Consider the following 21,334-nt stretch of genomic DNA (forward strand, 5'->3'; position numbering starts at 1 on the left):
GTGTGTGTGTGTGTGTGTGTGTGTGTGTGTGTGTGTGTGTGTGTGTGTGTGTGTGTGAGAAAGAGACAGACAGACAGACAGACAGACACAGAGACAGAGACAGAGAGACAGAGAGGAGTGGGGGAGAGAGAGGGAGAGAGTCGGTGGGAGGAAAAGAGGGGGGAGGGAGAGGGAGAGAGACTTTCCTGGGCTTTGGAGGTCTACTTGGGAGGTGACTTTGAAGGGAGTGGGGGAAGGGAAAGGGAGGAAGAGGTGGTACGGGTGAAGAGTTTGTAAATGCCAGTGATCACTCAAACCCTAGGGCTGTGTCACAGGGGGCCATGTTTTCTCTTCCAACACTTCTATCTCTTTACAGCTGTAGCTAAACGATCAGATCTGTAATGATGGTTTTGATTATGGAAGCTCAGTGCAGCTGTGTGCGAGGTGGGTTGGTGGGCTCCCTCCCACCCCCACCCCCCCAAGTGCTCTCTTTCCTTGGACATGCGGTTTGTCATCTGTTTTCACAGAGCTTTCTTGTATTGATGGGGCTGTGGCTTCCTGTTCTAAATCTGATCCAAATTTAGTGCTGTGAGGTATTTCCCCTCCACCCACACCCCTATTCCTTCCCTCCCCTTTCTACACAGACACAGATACACATGCCCATTCTCAAGTGCACGAGCAAGCTCTCGTGAGCATGCACACACACACACACACACACACACACACACACACACACACATACCCCATTTAAGGGTGGCAAAAGGGAAAAGAACAGTTGAGAGTGAATAGGTGTTGGCTGTGATCTTTACATATGCTGGCAATAGATCCCACAGCTTATATTAGCTACACAAGTTGAACAGATGGAACAAATTGACAAAATCGTGTTCACTCATGCTGTGCTCAAGAAGCAGCTGAGTTGCTGTTTGAAGTTGGAAGCTTGAGTCTGTTTTTTTTTCTCCTCTTTCAGTGGAATTTCTAGTTATATGAATGAACCTGTAGCTTAGCACCTTACAGTAACTAAGAGAATTAATGTGCATGCTGCATCTCTTCCTTCTGGGGTCTTCTTCCTTCAGTTAACGTGGTCTACCAACTTTTTGTAGAGTAGAAAACAGTGAACAGGATAAGGTGAGAGTTGGGAAGAGGAGGAGGAGGAAGAGGAATGTGTGTATGTATGTGTACTACACACATGTGTGTATACACATAAATATGTGTGTATTTGGTGCATAGTTAAACATAAAATCTAGATTTTAAGAAAAAGTGCTAAATTTAAACAGATGTTAACAAGTAATTTTTTTCTGGCCTCCCAAAGTGTTGGTGGCTTTCAAATTCAAATGTATTCAAGTATAATCAGATGAATTCCATGCTCATTCACAAAACTATATCCTTCTGAATGTCATCAAACAGGAATTAGAATGCACATTTGATATTTCTTTTAAGAGGTTGGTTTATTTTTCATCTCATCTTTTGTCTTCTGAATTAAATGCTGGCTTTGTTTTGGTTAGAATTCTAAGGTGGTATGCTTGTCTATTCCTTCCTCTAGGACTACAGGATGCATTTGACAATGACTGGGAAACTGGAAAGATCATGCAGAATAATTATAAGAATGGATCAGATGACGGAGTGCTGGCCTACAAACTCCTGGTGCAAACTGGCAGCCGAGATAAGCCCATTGACATCAGCCAGGTACTTGTGAAACGATGAAAAGAGGAGTGGGTTTGGAGTCAGAGCATTTGGGTTCCAATCCTTCTTTAGTTATTTGTGTGAATTTGGGTAGATTATTTAATATCTCTGGGCCTCAGTTTCACTGTCTGTAAAGGTTGGACTCAAAGGCCCCCAAGTTCTCATCCAACTCTAAATCTGTAATATTGTAAATATTGGGAAAAAAAATTGTAGGAAGGAGAGTGGAGGATGGACACTTCCTAGTTGTGTGACCTAGGGCAAGTCACTTAACATCAATTGCCTAGTCCTTATCATTCTTCTGCCTTGGAACCAATGCTTTAGTATTGGTTCTAAAACAGAAGATAAAGGTTTGTTTGTTTTTTTAAAGGAAAAGAAAAGATCTTTTGGGAGTCAGTACAGAAATTAAAAAGCTTGTCATTGATACACTTCCAGATTTGTTAGGGGCTTCTAGTCCAACCTGTAATGGAACAGACATCTTCTCTATGATATAATATACAAGTAGTCAAATAACATCTACTTGAAGAGCTGTGGTATTGGGAAACCCACTGTTTCCCAGGGAAGCCCATTCCACATGTAGATAGTTCTACTCATTAGGAAATTTTTCTTCCCATCAAGCCTAAATTCCCCTCTTTGCAGCTTTTATCCATTTTTTCTAGTCCTGCCAAATGGAGCCCAAAAAGAACAAGTCTAATCCCTCTTCCATATGAAGAGTGATAAAGTAATTCATTGGAATAAACCCCAGGCTTTAGGTGTTAGTAGTAGAGAAGGTGGAGGGAATTTTCTCATATGGAGTTTCCTGTGCCCATAAAATCACAGGTCCAGTTCCTGTCCCTAGCCTATCTTCATCCTATCTTCATCTGTCAAATAGGAATAATGCCTTCCCTCTCACTTGGGGTCATCATAAGGATAAAACACTGGAGCTCTTTGAAAAGTCCAAGGCACTAAATGAATATAAAATATCATTGGTGGTTGACTTCTGCAATGCTGGTTTTTATCTTTCTTGTGATCTAAATCTGAAAAGTAGCTTGATTTGAAGAAGTCTGCTGTTTCTGGCAAATTGAAAAATAAAAGGAGTTTAGTAGACAAATTGGAGGAATACCCATTTTCATTATTTGACCCCTTTGTGTCACTATGGCCTAAGGAGTGAAGATAAGTTGCCCTATCCTGAATGAATCAAAAGGAAAGGCAGACCTCTGGAATGTGAGTGGGTCAAACTGTCCACTAAAAAAGTACTATGAGTCATTTTTATGTGGTAACTATATTCTTCCCCCTGCAATTGCATCTTTCTTTTCCTTGACACGAATGATAGAATATAATTTTTTATGCATTGAAATGTGCAACTTCATCAGAGACCTCTTAATTTGAAAGGAAAGTACCTCTTTAAGCCTTATGAACTACTTTTCCTTCCTATCTACATAACTTGCTTTTTTTTTTTTGCCTTCACAAAGAAAACAGTGATACTAATGATTTCTGTTTATTATCTCCTCTTTTTTCCCCCCACTTATATTAAAGGTGACAGATTGACTGAGTATATTGTTCAAAGTTATTATGGCATGTGGAACACAGTGCTTTAGTGACAGGCTGTGTGCTGTCAGGCTTGACAAGACCTTGTGAGAGAAATCTGGGCAAGGGATGAGAGATGTAAACAGAGGAGTGTATCATAGGGAAATCCATTCAAGTAGCCAGGTTTGCTTTTATGGACCAGGTATACCTTGGGCAAATGTGATTGGACCGTACCTCCTGGTATAATTTCCTATGCCTAGAACAGAGAAAAGTATACCACATCCATAGGGGCTGGGAGCTGCAGTGCACAATCTTCAAGACAGATTGAAGACATACAGTTGTTGAATATCCTGGAAATTAATTGAATCCAGATCCTTAGATTCTAGTTTCCCCCTTGCTCTCTTTCCCTCTTTCTTTGTCTTTCTTTTCTCTCACTTTTTCTCTTTTAACTGTTATCACTGTCATTTTTCATTTCATTAAAAAGACCTAGAGCTGGAATCAGGCCAGAGTTTAAAAGAAACAAACAAACAAAGAAATCAAAATGATTTAATCTAAACTAAGTCCACAGGTCTGACTTTGGCTGGAGAATGTTTAGCCATCTCTAGGTTTAGAATATCGAGTCTCCCAGAAATAGGCTTACCCCATAGTCAACAGATTACTGCAGCACACTCTTTTACTTTCTTGGCGTTGGGCATTTTCTGAATACACAGGTCATAGGAGGCAAGTGTTAGCAAAATTTATACAGATGTTGTTTTATTTTTATAGCTCTCCTCCATTTACTGGGTGGCATTTCCTTCAGTGTTAACAACAGAGGTTAACTGCACACAGACGTGTATAGGGATTCTTGCCAGGTTTTTTTTTTTTCCTCCTTTAAATATGTTTTTCCAGCTTGGTCATTTTCCCTCTTGGCTGCAGACAGTCTTTTAGCATTCAGGTTTAATTGGTTCAGTTTATTCTAGAACCATCTGCAGAGTTATATGTGTGTTGTAAACAATCTTTGCATACTATGATGTGCTTTATAAAAAAAAGAAAGAAAGAAATCAAGTATGTTCCAATGGGATTTTCTGCACTTTTAAACAGTAGACATTCTGTCCTTGCTTTTGACTCTTGGTGTTAGCTTTGGTTCTTTTCTTTCTAGGAAGGAACATATTTATTTATTTATTTATTTAGAATGTTAAGACCTTGAAAGCCAAACCCAATTCCTCTGTTTCTTCCATTCTGCAGTTGACTAAACAGCGTCTGGTGGATGCAGATGGTATCATTAACCCTAATGCTTTCTATATCTACCTGACTGCTTGGGTCAGTAATGACCCAGTTGCATATGCTGCCTCTCAGGCCAACATTCGACCCCACCGTCCTGAATGGGTCCATGACAAAGCAGACTACATGCCAGACACAAGACTGAGAAGTAAGTAAACCTTTATTTAAGTGTCTTACAGTTTATATAGGTGTTCAGCCTTTTCTTTCAGCCCCAGTAACTTTCTGGATCAGTTGACACTGTACAGATCTCAGAGGTGTAAACAGAATAATATGTTTCTTTTACTTTAAAGCTTTGAGAGACAAATGCAGATGTAGAATGGAACATAGAGTTGTGCTGAGGCCAGGTTCCATCACTTTGAGAAATTAGAGTATGTAATCTTACTTTAGTTTGAACTCTGAAACTTGCACTTCTCATTTCTTTTCAATGCCCTTTTTTAGTTGCGAAAAATAAGAATAGCCCCAGATTGAATGATATTCTGCCTCTGGCAAATTTTGCCTTTAGAAATTACATGTTTACTCTAACTTTGTCGACTTTAGCGTCAAAGAATTGTTGCCACGTTAAGTCATTCCCATAAGCCATCAAACACCTGTATTCTGTCAGAATTGTTTAGATCAATACAAAGAGTTTTATTTGTGTATACAAAGACATCCTTTTATATACACTCCCCAAACCACAGTTTTAAACATGATCCTGTGTGGATTTAGTTTGCATTTACATTATTGAGAGACCTATACTTTGTTTACTAGATTGGAAGAACAAGGATTGAAACAGGGAGATTGGTTCTCTTGCAAATGTGATTGGATAGCAAGCCAGTTGTGTTTCACTGTATCCGAACCCTACAGCCTTGTGGCAGTCAGCCAAGTCTTGTCTTAATGAAAATTTATAGTTGAGATTATAATAGGGCAAATCATGTTTAGCAAGTCAACTGAATGACCCTGAAGGGTCTGGAACACACAACGGCAGAAACTAAATGCTTATTGTGTAAGGATTTTTTTTCTGTTGCCATAGACTTAGCATTGCATTAAAAAGAAGCATGAAAAATGTAAGTTTCTTAGATAACTAAAAGATAGAGTTCTACATTTTTTTTCAATGAAGCATTACATTAATGTTATGTAGCTCTTTAAAATGACTAAATAAAACTAGGTTTGAACTGAATATTTTCACCTGAGTGATATAGTAAATATCTTGTTCATAATCAATTCACAGATTAAAAAAAACTTTTTAAAAAGGATCTTCAAACTTGAAAAATAAAGATCAGAAGCTTGGTTTTGTGTTGGTTTTTTTTTTTCATTTTTTTCATTTTCAAACTGAGTTGAATACAAAGATTTCAAAGTAATTTACTCTTCCTAAATAACAGTGTCCAGATGAATTTGTGGATTTTCTCTAAGACTATTTTTTTGTTACCATTATAGAGATCTGAGGGAGGGGGAAACAAAATTATCAATAATGCTCCCCCCTTTTGGCATGCCAAAAAAATGTGAATTTGTCACATTTTCTAAACTCGATCATAGCATATTTTCATTTTAATGTCAAAAATCAGACCTCTCCCCAGTGACCACTTCTTTACTTATCACTTTGTCTTTCTCTCTAGTCCCTCCAGCAGAGCCGATCGAATATGCTCAATTTCCTTTCTACCTCAATGGGTTACGTGATACTTCAGATTTCGTAGAAGCTATTGAGAAAGTGAGAACAATTTGCAATAATTACACAAGCCTGGGAGTCTCCAGCTACCCAAATGGATACCCATTTCTCTTCTGGGAGCAGTATATTGGCCTTCGGCACTGGCTTCTCTTGTCCATTAGTGTGGTCTTGGCCTGCACGTTTCTGGTGTGCGCAGTCTTCCTTCTGAACCCCTGGACGGCAGGGATCATTGTAAGTTTATTATAAGGGTCTTTGTTGAAGTCAAATTCCTTTCAGCATAGCTCTTGCTTCAGTCGGAAAGGTTTTGTTTATGTCTGGGCCTCTGGTGGAGTGTGTATATTGCATCATCCATGATATATTTATTCTGCTTGAGGCAGTAAGGTTCATGGTAAAGGGACAGCCTTTAAGAGCTTTAATCTTATGGACCCACTAATACGACTTTAAAATTTCCTTATAAAGATACAAGAGCTTTTCTAGCATTTCTTAGAATGGTACACAGTACTAACCATGAGCATTTATTTTAAAAAATACAAAAATGTAACTTTAAAATTGTGGGTTTTAATATAAAAATTTTCATTCACAAAATAATTTTCCATATCTCAATGAACACAATTCTGTATTTAGAGTGTCTCCCTTTTAGAGGAAAATTAAAATAGGTAGGATAACAGCATGTAGAAAGAAGAGATATGTTATTTTTGTCTCTAAACAAAAAGAATGGTAAAATAATATAAATTATATAACCTATTCATTCATCTGTTCTGCAAAGTATACTCCAAGATTTGAGTTAAACTTTAATGGGGAACTGAATCCTGACATGTCCTTGTTTAAATTCCATGAACTATTGAAAAGTTTATAAAATGCCCAAAATAAAGAAATATAGAACAGTTACTGGTTGCCAGTACCATAAGTCTATACAACAGGTATGGGAAAAGGTAAATGTTTAGTCTAGAATAGTTTTCATAGTTCTTAATCAAACAATTTATATTGTCCATCTTTCATTAGCTTATAAAAAAACTTTTATTGTAGTATCCTCCCCTTCCCTACCCTCCCCTGCCAACTCCTTCAACCATAGGAAAAGGAATAAAATGTCCTTCATCTCTTCCACATTGTAAAAAAAAATAGATTGTTACCCCTCTCCCCTTATACTTGCCTAAGAAACTCCTAATTCTAATTCAATGGGATTTCCCCCCATATTTCCCTATAGTTTTTTTTAATCAAAGAAGCTATAAACAAAAAGTGAAAGCTTTTCTTAGATTTAGCTGTTTGCTTTGTCCACTTCTAGTCTTCCCAAATTTCTTGAAAGAGGCCCTCTGTAACCTGACACTCATCAACTGATTAGAGCATCTACTTTCTTCCCAGCTTTAAACATACTCCTAAGTCATCTTCACTTAGACTTTCCAATTAAAAACAAAACCATTTTACTTTATAGTGTTTTCTGTTTCCTTTCCCATCCTATTCCTATTAGAAAAGGCAAAACTCTTCCATTGCCCTAAAATAAAACCCCTTTCCCAAACTTGTAAAGCTTCAATTCACTTGTAAGTTGAAGAGTAACTTCTAATGGATGGAATCAAGTCAGAAAAAAAATGTTAGTAATTTAATCATTATTGAATGTATAACACAAAGGGAATCAGTGTTCAAGCTACTGTTATTTGTGATAGGAAAATTTCAAATGATGGCTTCTGATTGTTTTATATTCAGAGAAATCTAAAGTACAACTAGAACACCAAGTACATTACATCCTCTGATCCCCTTGCAGATGTTAAGAAGTCATTCCTTGCCCATATCATTGGGAGGCATGTAGTGAGTTTCATTTCCATTTCAGAGGAATTTCAAATTCCTTGACCAAATTTAGAGGAAATCTATTTCTTTGATTCAGTTAGAGCACAGGAGCTTATAGGTTTATAGAACCTCAGAGGATTTCTGGTTTAACACCCTCATTTTATTTTAAGGATGAGGAAATGATGCCCAAAGAAATTAAGCTACTTTCCCAAAACCACAGATAGTGCCAGAGCAGAAATTTGAACCTAGGTCTTTCAGACTCAGTTCTTTTACCATTTTCTTTGATCTTGACCTTGAGTAAGATCATATTATCCCCAACATACTCTGTTGGCCTTTTTATATTAAAAGAACAGTGTTAAAACAGTATGCTAAGCCATTAACTATTTTGTATTTTCTTAAAGGTGATGGTCCTTGCCTTAATGACTGTGGAACTTTTTGGCATGATGGGCCTTATTGGAATCAAGCTGAGTGCTGTACCTGTCGTCATCTTGATTGCGTCTGTTGGCATAGGAGTGGAATTTACTGTTCATGTTGCTTTGGTATGTAAAATGAACAGACTAGCTTTGTTTGTTAATCAACAATTTTGGCAGAGACAGCTATGTCTCATAGTGGATTGAGCTATAGACCTGAAGTCAGGAGGAGTTGAGTTCAAATCTAGCCTCAGATACTTCCTAGCTGGGCAAGTCACTTGGCCCCAATTGCTTAACCCTTAGCACTCTTTCTGTCTCAGTACTGATACTTAGTATCCATTTAGAATATACAGAAAGTAAGAGATTTTTGGTTGTTTCTTCAGTATTGGCAAAAGAAGTAAGAGTGCTGAATTTGGAAACCTCAGTTCAAATTCTGATTCAGACATTTCCCAACAGTTTGACCCTGAGCTTAATCTCTCTCAGCCTGTTTCATTTTCTGTAAAGTGGAGATCATAATAGTACCTACTTCACAAGGTTGTGAAGTTGTGAGGGGACACAAAAGACAAAAACAAAAGTCTCCCCTAAAAGAGCTTACATTCATAGGAGAAATATCATAAACATATATAAATATATACAAAAGAAATCAAGAATTCAATGCAATCAAGTATTTATTAAATACCTACTATGTGAAAGGCACTGACCTAGGTGCTGAAGAGGCAAGATATGAGATGGTGGTTCGAGCCATGCATAGTAGCAGAAAGGTGGTAGTTCCAAGCAATGCCTGTGATGATACTGATAGAGTCACATTTAGTCCCTGTAGGCACTTGGGTAAAAGCACTGGGCTTGGTGACCCTTGGCTAGGTAAGAAAAGTGACCATCTACCAGATTTCTCTATCCAAATATATACAACCTTTTTTTCTGTTGTCAAACCATTCAGGATTGTTATGATGGAAATCTTAAAATGCATTGGCCTCAATTGTTAGATTACTTCTCATCTCCTCCCAGCTTTCCTAGACCAGTCTCACTTCTGAAAGAGCTTCAGAGGAGAAGAAAGAGATGTGGCTATAGGAAAAGGACAAATGGAAAGATTTATATTAGCAAACACATTCCATCACTCAGTGGTTTCAAGTTTTATTTTTGAGAAGAAACCCTAGAGTTCCCCACTAGTTCTCTAATTATTGCAGTTCATTTAGTGGAACCTAAAAAAATATGTTGTTTTATTAAGTAGAACAATGTGTAAGAGGGATTTCTCCTGGGAAGGGAGGTGTGTGGCAAGTTAAGAAAAACAACAAATATAAAATGGGATTATTAGCCTTCAGCTTAAAAAAACACATAATTCTAATAATATTTTGGTGAAAACCAAAAAGGGGGAAAAAACCACATATAAGTTCAGAATCTGCAAGCCCCTTTTCAACTCAATGCAAACTATAGCTTTTTTTTTTTTTTTTTTTGAGCTGGAATTGAAAACAAAGGCCTCCAAGAACAGATTTTACAATGGAAATACTGAGATCTTAAACCAGAGTGGTACTGCTGGTTCATGCATTGAGTACATAAATGTAAATAACCAAACTAGTGTTGTATAAACAAAGTAGGGAATGCCTGCAGTGTTGATACAAGATTTAATTACTTTCATTTAAAGAGTTTCATGATTCGCTTGTGAGCTAGCTTTACTCAGCCACTAGTGACCCTTTTTAATGTTTATAGTCCAATTTTTTAAAATCAACAGTGCTCCCATTGTATCAAAGATATTCTTTAAATACACTTTCATGTCCTAGATGTGTTAGCTCATTTAAAGCTGCCCTGAGAGATAGTGGAGAAGAATTTCCCAGGAAGGGAAGGTTTCAGAACTTTCTGCCATGACTTTTAAAAAATGTTAAGCAACCAACAGTCTGGTGTGACTTAATAGGATCTAATCCATAAATAAAAAAGATAAACATTTGATGATCCTTAAAAAAAATTAGGTACCTTAGAACATTAGATAATGTTCAGAGCACAAAAGCAACATGATTCCTCCTTTCTTGGAGCTCATATGCCAAGAAAATATGAAAATCAGATTAATAACATTCCCACTAGTGTATTATAACTGAATTCAGCTTAGATATAGCATCCTTTATGATGAAAAATGTGTAAATAACTGCTTCGGGACATCCAGATTTCTAGTTGTTAAGTAGCAGTAACATTAAGAATACCAAGTATTGGGGGCATCTGGGTAGCTCAGTGGATTGAGAGCCAGCCCTAGAGATGGGAGGTCCTAAGTTCAAATGTGACCTCAGACACTTCCCAGCTGTGTGACCCTGGGCAAGTCACTTGACCCCCATTGCCTACCCTTACCACTCTTCTGCCTTGGAGCCAATACACAATATTGACTCCAAGATGGAAGGTAAGGGTTTGAAAAAAAAAAAAAAAAGGATACCAAGTATCCCTAGATCATCAGGTAGGCATAAGGATAAAACAAAATTATGGACATGAAAGCTCTTTGAAAGAAAAAGCAATGACTCCAAATTCAGAGGATGTTGGTTCAAAATCTATATCTGCCAGTTCCTCTTCCTAGTTCCTCTGGACTAGGGAGCCTCCAAGGCCCTTCTAGCTTTAGTGTTATCATCCTAGCATCAAGTACTTCCGGGATGTGAGGTATTTGCATATACATTGTTCCACTGGTTCTTGCCTAGTAAATCTCTACCAGCAGGGAATTCTAGGGCTCTGTCCCGAAGCCCTTCAAGGGATCCACAGCTGCCCTATGTCATCACAAAACCTTACCCTTTTTTGAACCCGTGATTTGATTGCTAGTACTTTATCCCAGATTGATCATTGCATTTTATAAACTAAGACCCATCTCTACAAAAAATATTTATTAGCAGTAGCCTTTATGTCCACCAATTAGAAAACAACTGAATTATGGCATAGTCATGCAGTGTAATATGGTACGGTAAAAATGAAACACATGAGGAAAGATGGAAAGAGCTATAGGAGTATATATGTGCTGAATAGGCAACAGAACCAGAATTGTATACAAATTGATTTTGACTTTTTTTTTAAAAGATCCTCAGAATACAAAAAGAAGGCAGAAAAACAGGGCCAATGGTAGTGGGTTTTGATTTGGACCTAAGAGGTGATACAAAACAAAACTATCTGATTTGCATGTTTTTTAATGCATTTGATTTTCCTTTGTTAAAAGCCAGAGGACTTAGATAAAATTTTGCCCTTTTGGATTGAAGGTTATTGAAATCTGATAAAAAATATATTTTTTAAATACTCAGCAACATAATAAAAGAGGTAGACCAAGTTTCTGACTCCTTTTTTCTGGCTCCTCTAGACAATAACTCACTAACAGGGAAGGAGTGTTTTCCAGTCTACTATTCTGACTAGTTTAGCTGTTTTTCACTGGGGGAAGGGGGAAGTAGTTGTGGCAAAGAACCATTTCTAAAATATTCCACCAACAATCCCATGCATGGACGTATTATAAAGTTTTCACTTAATACCAAGGGAGTTCTGGGTACAAGAGAGCTGTATACGGAGACTGAAGTATGACCACATTTTATTTGTGAAAGCCTTAATTTGCAAATGTGCATATTCCTAATTGTATTTACATAATGATTTCAGAATGTCAATATTACACATGCTTTAGCTTTGACAGTAAAAAAAATCTTTCCCTCTTTACAATTCTCAACATGGTGCCTGTTTGAAGAACTAACCAAAATACCATAGTTTTCGTATGTGATACATTTCAAAATGAACAGAATGCTTCAAGGAGAAAATGAAGCTTCTTGGCTATTGTTTCCTTTGGGATTTTAATTTTTATTGGGTCTTTTTCTGTTTTGCTTTCTCAGTTCATGATAAATAGACTTCATTTACAGTTTGTTTTCACCCAAAATTCCTATTGATATCAAATGTAGACTATCTCCAAAATCAGTCTTTTTTTCATAAGGCCTAGACTTAGTCTAATTAAGCTACTTTGGAGAAACTTTGAAGTATAAAACCTGGCAATCTAATGTTATGGGTTGTTTTGTTTTGTTTTTTATCACTTTACAGGCCTTTCTGACCGCCATTGGAGATAAAAATCGAAGGGCTGTGCTTGCATTGGAGCACATGTTTGCACCAGTTTTAGATGGGGCCGTGTCCACCCTGCTAGGGGTGTTGATGCTTGCAGGATCCGAATTTGATTTCATTGTCAGGTAAGCATTTGGATGCATATCAGTAGAGGGCTGGTGGTATGTCTTTGCATGTATATGCTCATTTGAGCAGACTTGTACAAATTACAAATTTCCCATTTTATCATATTTATGTTGTATGAGAAATTCCTTTACTAGGACAGTTCATCCTTCTTCTTTGGGAAATGTATAGAAGGAAGAATAGACTTTGGAATTACATCTTGTGAGACTTAGAAGTTCAAATGAAAGGACTGTATTAATAAGCTGGTTTGGATAACCAGGAGGCACTTATGTTGGTTGTTTGAAAAGAATAAGCTACTACTGTCAGTCAAACAAAGTATTATCAAAAGAATTCACAGCCTGATGCTGAGACTTCCAGGTATGACTATAGTTACTAGGAACAACAAGTTAGATGCATTTCCATATATGTTTCATTTTAGGCAAGAGATGATGGGTAGGTTGGTGTGGTGGGTAGAGAACCAAGGTCAAGAAAACCTGAGTTCCAGTCCTACCAGTGACACATCGATCAGCAAATACTTTTTAAGCTCATGTTGCTTAAACACTCCTGTGTTGCTAGGCACAGAGGATACAAATATAAACAATGAAACAGCTAGTTTTTGGACCATGGGCAAATCACTTAACATCTCAGTGAGCCAGGCTACATGTACTTAAGACTACATGTACATTATAGATGAGTTACCCATTAACAGAGATGGAAGAAGCTTCTATACTAGGAGTTCCATACATTGAAAAAACAAAATCACATATCTAAGAAGAGTAAAGATAGTATAAAAAGAAAGAGGTGGCAATATCCCTCAGAGATTATAAATCTGATTGTCACCTGATGGTCTCCAAATTTCCAAATCTTTATAAATATCTAAAATTGTCACCCTTTTTGTCTTAGTTCCTTTTCCTACTTATCTGAGAAGTAGAGATAGTTTTATCCAGATCAAATTCACATCTAACTCTTGTTGGGAGTTGAGAAGCATTAACTAACATACTGCTTGATATTAAAATTTAGAAAGCTATGTCTTAAGACTCTTCTCAGAACTAAAGGCAAGCTGTTTCTGGTGAATTTAATTAAGACTGTGACCTTTTGAAAATAATTTGGAGGTGGAGTGAAGTGGTTTTTTTCTAGTCTCTAAACAACTTGGGGAGTTCTGCAAAATGGCTTATCTTAGAAGTAACACTGATTCTTTTGGAGGCATTAGACCTAAACTAATTAATGAATAATTAGAGAATATCCTAGAATTGAGATTGTGGTAGGGCAGGACCAAATCCACATCGAAATATTCTTTTTTAAGTGGGCTGTTCAGACAGCATTAAGCTGAAGATTGACCTAAATAGGCCTTCATATATTTTGTGGTCGTTGTTATTTTAGAGAAAACCTAAAGAGTTTTACCTGAAGTTTTGGCTTCAGTTAATTTTTAAAGGTTTAGGGGGATGGCACATTAAACCATTTAAGATTTTTTTTCTTAAGAAAAAGATTGGGTCATCTCATAACCTCATGAGATTCCTACCTAAAGTGGAATCTCCATGTTCTGTGTATTTTTATTATTGGACTTGATCATGTGATTAGTAGATTGTGATATTCCTTCAAACTTAGTTTGTTGTCAAACTATTCAGTAATCAACTTGCCACTTTTTAATAGAAATGTGATATTTGTTAAGTTAAACAGGGGCAAATTTCATGGTCTCAATTAGGCTTTGACCACTCTTTTAGTATCTCATTTTGTAGAATTTTTGTTTCTTATTTTCAGGTCAGAGTATAGTTTGTTCCCCTCAGACAGATATGAAGTAGATATTTAACTGAATTTCTATATTATACCTACTTTCTATCCAGGGAGCCTTAAATGGTCTCACAAGGAGCCTACTTACTTTGGTGGGGGAAGGGCACCAAGAGGTTAAATGACTTCCCTCCTTTTACACAATATAGGCAAGGAACAGAATCTTGGAGGCAAGAATTCCAGGTCTCTGAACCAATGCCTGACAACCCATTCCCTCCCAGAGATATCAGGGTTCCTGTTTCAGGGACTCAGGGGAACTCCAGTCTTCCAGAAATGGATGGATTAGCCTGATAAAGTCCTCACTGAAGTTGAATAAATGTGCAGACATTGTATACACTAAGCAGTCAGAAATATAATCAGCCTGTTTATTCTTCTGCTAGACAGATGAGATGCAAATGTTTTAATGCCTGTTGTTGATATATGTCCCAGTCGAAAGTTCTAGCAGTTTACATTAATGGAAGACGTTGATTCGTTCATTTTTACTAATGTAGCTTAAACATTCCAAGTGTTTACAGTACTGAGGTATTTGTATTTTTATAGGAGCTCTTTATTTTTTTTTAAATCTAATGTGGAAACATATATAGACATGGTAAAGCTCAGAGCCTGTTCAGTTTTATGATCAGGAGAGCCATTAACTGATAGATATCTTGCCCCCTTCTTCTCCATGACACCCTAACCCTTCCCCCTCCAGTCCACTTCCATCAAAATTACCCTATTCTGAGCCCTAGAAATCATTAGTTACAAAAATGCACCCTTGAGTTTAGTCTGAACTCTCCAGCTGTGCCGAATACCAGCTCATGAGACTTTCCTTTTACTGACAGGTTTACCTTGGTATTCATGAAGGATCCCAGACCTTAGCCCTCAATGGTGGGAAAGGACAACCACTTGTGCACTCTCCTCTTCTTCCATAGTGCTTCAGCCTTTATGTTTGAATTGGCTGATGCAAAACAAGAGTATTCAGAGATGCTAAATTGTTCAACAAAAGATTAGCCTGCAATGCAGCTCTGCTATTGTGGAGTGCTCTTATTCAGTACAATGCTAGAGCTCTCCATAGAATGGGCAGCATTTTCTTTGCAGAAAGCTGGTTCCTGTGTTCTAAAAAGGTTGCAATTTGAGCTATTTGGTAAAACTGGAACTCACAGAATTCTAGGCAGAAAGTTGTGATTAATGAACAGCGAGGGAAAGCCTTACCTGATACACTAGAGATTTAATTAGAGATTCTGCTATAAGATGCAGAAGCATTTCACAGTGGATTAGCTGCTGGGAGAAGGAGGCTTCTTTTCCTCCTGGGCTAAATTGTTTAAATTCTACACCCTTCACTTCATTTGTTTGCTTCTGCTGGGTTTTCACTAATGGGGGCCCCTTTTCATTGTATTTGTGCTTTCAATCTGTTCAGCCATTCAGTTCACATTCCATATTTCTCTGTTTGTGTAACACATTCATAAATAACATTACATGCCACTAGATTTCTGCAAATTAACAAACTAATGTTTTTTCCTTCCCTTTACCAACTAACACTTGGGTTTGTGGAATGTAGCCCTCAAAAGCTCTTAAGGTAAAAAAAAAAATATATATATATATATTGCACTAAATCTGAGCTCAACTTTTATCTTGCCTTTCTAATGGTAGCAACATTTCACTGAAAAAATGTTTAAATTTTTTTTTTACGTTTAGAGGAAATTTTTCTGTATTGTTCACTGTACATTTCTCTTTCTCCTTTTATCTTCTAGGTATTTCTTTGCAGTTCTGGCAATCTTGACAATCCTGGGTGTTCTGAATGGATTGGTATTACTTCCGGTACTTTTGTCATTCTTTGGACCCTATCCTGAGGTCAGTAATTATACTTAGCATAGTGTACAATTCATTGACTGACAATGTTATTTTTTCCTGGTGTCACTCTTAATTTAGATACTTTATCTACATTGGTTGGTGATTTGCTTTTTAAAAAGCATTTCTGTAATTGTGACTTTTTTGTTCTCAGCAGCTTACAAAGGATGCCTTAGGATGTTGTGGTTTTGCTTTTAAATCTACTCATTGAAAATTTAAATCTCACTGACCTGGATATGCTAATATAGTTCAGATAAACTTGTCAACTGTTTTTGTCTGAATTATAGTTAAAAGTATAAATCATGCCTTTTATACATATTTAAAAGCAAATAAACAAGTTATTTGGCCCACCAAAATTTAGATAGTTGAGTCTTGCCTTATTGCTCTTCAATTTGCCTTATGTATGCTGAAAGAGAAATATCTCTCTCTCCCTCCCTCCCTCCCTCTTTTTTCTCTCTCTCTTTCCCCCTCCTTCCTTCCCTCAATAAAAATAGAGATCTATAGTTTCTGACTGTTATTCATCACCCTTGTATAGCTTCTTCAATGTAGGAACAGTCTATGGGTGTGTATCTATACACACACAGTGTTCTAAAAAGGTTGCAATTTGAACTATTTCGTGAAACTAGAATTCTAGGTGGAAAGTTGAGATTAATTAATGGCATTGTGTGTGCGTGTGTGTGTGTGTGTGTGTGTGCATGTGTTCATGTGTGTGTATGGAGAGAGAGAGAGAGAAAGTAGTCCAGGAGAATGTAGGCTTCTTGAGGGCAGGAACAATTTTTTTGTCTTCAAACTCCTAGTATCTAGCATAGAGCTTGACTTAGTAAATAGATATTTAATAAATGTATTTTCAACTAAAGTGATTTGAATCCTTATGAATCTTGAAATAGAGTAGAAACATGTTTTAAAGCAGGAGCCACTGGAAAAGGGACACCTGAACACATTATGTTTTATATATGTGATTCAGAGTACATCTTAAGTGACAATTGCTGTTTCCTTATCATTTTGCTAGCATTTCTTCAATAATTGAGTGACTACTGGAAGGATTATAAACTGATTTATGCTATATTTTTTAATCCTTTTCCTAGGTTTCTCCATCTAATGGGTTAAACCGCCTACCCACTCCCTCCCCTGAACCACCTCCCAGCATTGTCAGGTTTGCAGTGCCACCACAACACACAAACAATGGATCTGATTCCTCAGATTCAGAATATAGTTCTCAGACGACAGTGTCAGGCATCAGTGAAGAGCTTTATCAATATGAGACTCAGCAGAATTCATGTGCCCCGGCTCATCAAGTAATAGTGGAAGCCACTGAAAACCCTGTCTTTGCCAGATCCACTGTAAGTAACCCAAGATATACTAAATGTTAACTAAAGGGGTCGTGGGTAAAGGTTGAAAGACAGACTCCCCCTCACAAAAATAAATTTGAAAAAGCACTTGTTATACATATATTTTACATCTGCCTATATATTGGGTAGAATATAAAGAGAATTGTATACAGTAGTTACTTTCCACGTCTGCTCTGAGCTTTCATTGTAGGGCATGATGCAACAGTGATCCCTTAGTAAACTGTAGAGCTGGTAGTATTGGCTAGTGGCAAGATTCCTAGCTTTGGAGAAGATATAGATTCAAGTCCTAGAACTACTATCTGATGTGTGACCTTGAGAGACAGTATCTTTAATTTTTAGAAAAGGTATTAGATTTGTAGTTGAAGGACCTGGATTGATTTTGCTGACCTGGTTCAGATTTTTTTCCTTCTCTGTTCTCTGTATAAGGAATAGTTTTCTGGTTCAGGGGGTGAAAAAGGAATTATTTGGAATGGAAGAGGATGTAACAACAAAAAATGTCAACAAAACATTTTAAATAGCAAAATTAATTGCGTGAAGGAGAAAGTTCTGTCATGGGATTTTTAGCTCTAACAATATCCATAGCGTTTAGAAGGATGCGTTTTATTGTCAGTATTCTTTTCTTTTTTCTGTAGAACCTCTTATTTGTCTTTAATGTGAAGACTTTTAAAGTTCATAAGAGCTGTGGGGAGCAGAGAATCTCTAGCACTAATAAATATCCATTATCAACATTATTGATTTTGTTCTTCATATTCTGTGACTTAGGCAAAAGACAGAAAACAATGTGAGGGAAGAAGCAAAGTAAAGTCATGTGCTTCTGTTCCTCCTTCCTTTATCCTTTGCTCTCCAAGGTCTCTGGAAGAAACGTGGAACTCAGATCCAACAAACTATGTCAGTCTTTGAGCCTCTAAGCTCTTCTAAATCAATGATTCTTGCAAGTTCCTTTAGAATATGGGTACTCCCTTGGCTGAACCAACCTTTCCCAAGAAAAAGGGAGTAACCAAGCAAATAACAAAAAAAATTTCTTCTCCTATCCCCCCATAAGAATGGCTGTGGATTGTAGTAAGAATTTGTTTTTGTTCAGTGGGAACCTAAAAATAGGTACAAGCTGAACTACATTTGAAGTTGGTCACACAGTTCTTTTGATAGATATGGCTCCTGTATTACTTCAGGCTTTTTTATGGATACTTAGAAACCAAGCTGCTACCAGTTGACATCCTACATTCTGGCTGGACTCAAGGATCTATTGCCAAAATCCCCAGAATTTTAAGAGGTAGTCAATCATTTGAGAGGCAGGTTGAGGGAGGTAGGCAGCAGGAATACTTTTCAACCACAGCCCTGTATTTATAAGTAGGAGCCCTACTTTCCTGCCAGCGGTGTTTGAGATGAGTAGCCTAGGAATGGGACCAAAATAAAATTCCCAGTTATCATGTTCTGTACGTTCATGGAAGAACATACATCTTTTTTTTTTTTAAACCCTTGTACTTCGGTGTATTGTCTCATAGGTGGAAGAGTGGTAAGGGTGGGCAATGGGGGTCAAGTGACTTGCCCAGGATCACACAGCTGGGAGGTGGCTGAGGCCAGGTTTGAACCTAGGACCTCCTGTCTCTAGGCCTGGCTCTCACTCCACTGAGCTACCCAGCTGCCCAAGAACATACATCTTGAGAGACGGTTTTACCCTTCCTGTTGGGTTCCTAGCCTTACTCGCTGGTCCCATCGCAGGATTTTCCTGGATTTCCTGTGTACTCATTGGAATCTTCAAGGTGAATGAAAAGGAGCAGGAAACTAGCAATGCATTCATCCTCTGGGTTATACCTATTTTAATCAGGTCTTGCCCTCTACAGGTGGTTCAACCAGAGCCAAGACATCATCATCCATCAAGCCCAAGACAACAGCTCCACCTGGATGCAGGACACCATCAACCAGGGCATCAGGGCCAGCAGCCACAGCGGGACTCCAGGGAAGGGCTACGGCCACCTCCTTACAGACCACGAAGGAACGCTTTTGAAATTTCTACTGAAGGGCATTCTGGACCTAGCAATAGGGACCGAATGGGCCACCGAGGAGCCCGTTTTCATAACCCTCGGAACCCAGCATTCACTGCCATGGGCACTTCTGTGCCAGGGTATTGCCAACCTATCACTACTGTGACCGCTTCCGCTTCAGTGACAGTGGCCGTGCACCCTCCCCCTGTGCATGGCCGGAACCCTCGGGGAGGAAGTTGCCCATCCTACGAGGGGTACCATGAAACTGACCATGGGGTGTTCGAGGACCCCCATGTACCTTTTAATGTAAGATGTGAGAGGAGGAACTCTAAAATAGAAGTCATAGAGTTGCAAGATGTTGAGTGTGAAGAAAGGACAAGAGGAAACAGCTCCAACTAAGGTGTGTTGACTCACTGTGGGTGGTTTTAACTTTTTCACACATTGGCTGATGGACTTAGGCAGTGAGGGGTAAACTTTTTAAAGAGGGGGCCAAGGGAAAGGAAATGCTCATCTGTCAGTCTGTTTCTAAAGCAACACTTTCAAAGTTTCATTGTATTGTGTCCCACTCATTTGTATTCATCAGATTAGGATTAATGTCTCCCAGCCTTATAGAACATTTCAGGGGGCCAACATCTGGCCCACAGGCCATAGTTTGCCCATTACTGGGCTTAGATGTAAAAGGTTGAAGGAATTCTTCTTTGGAATTCCTCACTCCTATCCTCTAAAATGGGAGCAATATATTAGAATTCCCTAAGCTAAGGTTTGGTTTTGCATTCATCTGTTCTGTTCCTCAGAAAGTTCAGTGTGACTGTGAGAATCTCAGGGGATAATTTATGAAAAACCCTTCAAAGAACTATGTAAATGTCAGCATGTATCATTGTTACTCTGACCCCAGCTCTAATAATTTTTTTGCCGGGATACCATAATCCCTCTTGTGGTGTCAGAATTTTCCTTTGACATCTTGGATAATAGGATTCATAGCTAATATAGATCTCAGAGATCATTTTGTCTAACCTGTTCATTTTACAAATGAAAAAATGGAGGTCCAAAGCAGAGAAATGGCTCAAGATCCTATGGGCAGTAAAACACAGAGCCAATGGGGATTTGAACCCAGGCTCCCCACTTCCAAAGCAGGTTTATCTTTTCATTCAGTGTATAAAATTGCCTCTCCTATACCACCTGAATAGATTCTGAATTGGGATTTTTTTCTCCTCCATTATTAACTTTGTGGATTCATTTTTAAAAATCTTTACATTTTATTCATGTTTTGCCTTGCTTTCTCTCTTTTTTTTTAAGGGTGAGGAAAAACTGAAGCAAAGAGGCCAAAGATGGGGAACCTCCCCCTCTTTCCAGAACTGCTTGAAGAGAACTACTTGGAGTTATGGAAAAGGATGTGCTGCATCAGGATGACAGTTCACTGTTACTGTAACCTATTGTATTATTTTGTGAAATATTTCTATAAATATTTAAAAGGTGTACACATATGTAATATACAAAGGAACAATGTAATTAGTATAATCTGGAGTTTCTCAGCTCCTGCTAATAGAGCGGGGAAGGCTCTTTTGGTGCCCCCTGCTCATTTTGTATATTGACCTCTGTGCCACAAATGAAACTTAATTTACTCTTAAATTTCAGCATTATGTTGCTGCTGCTTAAATATTGTATAATTTACTTGTATAATTCTATGCAAATATTGCTTATGTAATAGGATTATTTTGTAAAGGTATTTGTTTAAAATATTTTTAATTTGCATATCACAACCCTGTGGTAGTATGAAATGTTACTGTTAACTTTCAAACACGCTATGCGTGATAATTTTTGTTTTAATGAGCAGATATGAAGAAAAGTCTTGGTGGCTTCTCTAGGGTTAGTTGTGTTCAGTTCTCTTTGTTTTTGCAGTGTGTGTAAACTGTATGTATGTGTGTGTGTGTTTTCTTAATGTACTGTAGCAATTTTCTTTTTTTTTTTCTTTTTAACTATATTATAACC

General features: G+C 37.7%; 1 protein-coding gene across 1 annotated transcript in view; it reads left to right on the top strand.

Moving 5' to 3' along the window:
* The window catches only part of PTCH1 (patched 1), a 76,656-nt gene extending 55,934 nt beyond the window's left edge, over positions 1-20,722 (top strand). The window contains exons 16-24 of the mRNA XM_044657558.1: positions 1,520-1,662; positions 4,387-4,570; positions 6,015-6,295; positions 8,245-8,382; positions 12,283-12,425; positions 15,918-16,017; positions 17,100-17,354; positions 19,205-19,745; positions 20,642-20,722. Coding sequence (XP_044513493.1) covers positions 1,520-1,662; positions 4,387-4,570; positions 6,015-6,295; positions 8,245-8,382; positions 12,283-12,425; positions 15,918-16,017; positions 17,100-17,354; positions 19,205-19,744 — 1,784 coding nt within the window. The 3' untranslated portion in view covers position 19,745; positions 20,642-20,722. The remainder of the gene's footprint in view (positions 1-1,519; positions 1,663-4,386; positions 4,571-6,014; positions 6,296-8,244; positions 8,383-12,282; positions 12,426-15,917; positions 16,018-17,099; positions 17,355-19,204; positions 19,746-20,641) is intronic.
* The last annotated feature ends 612 nt before the right edge of the window (positions 20,723-21,334 follow it).

The sequence above is a fragment of the Gracilinanus agilis genome, chromosome 1, assembly GCF_016433145.1.
Source record: "Gracilinanus agilis isolate LMUSP501 chromosome 1, AgileGrace, whole genome shotgun sequence".
NCBI lineage: Eukaryota > Metazoa > Chordata > Mammalia > Didelphimorphia > Didelphidae > Gracilinanus > Gracilinanus agilis.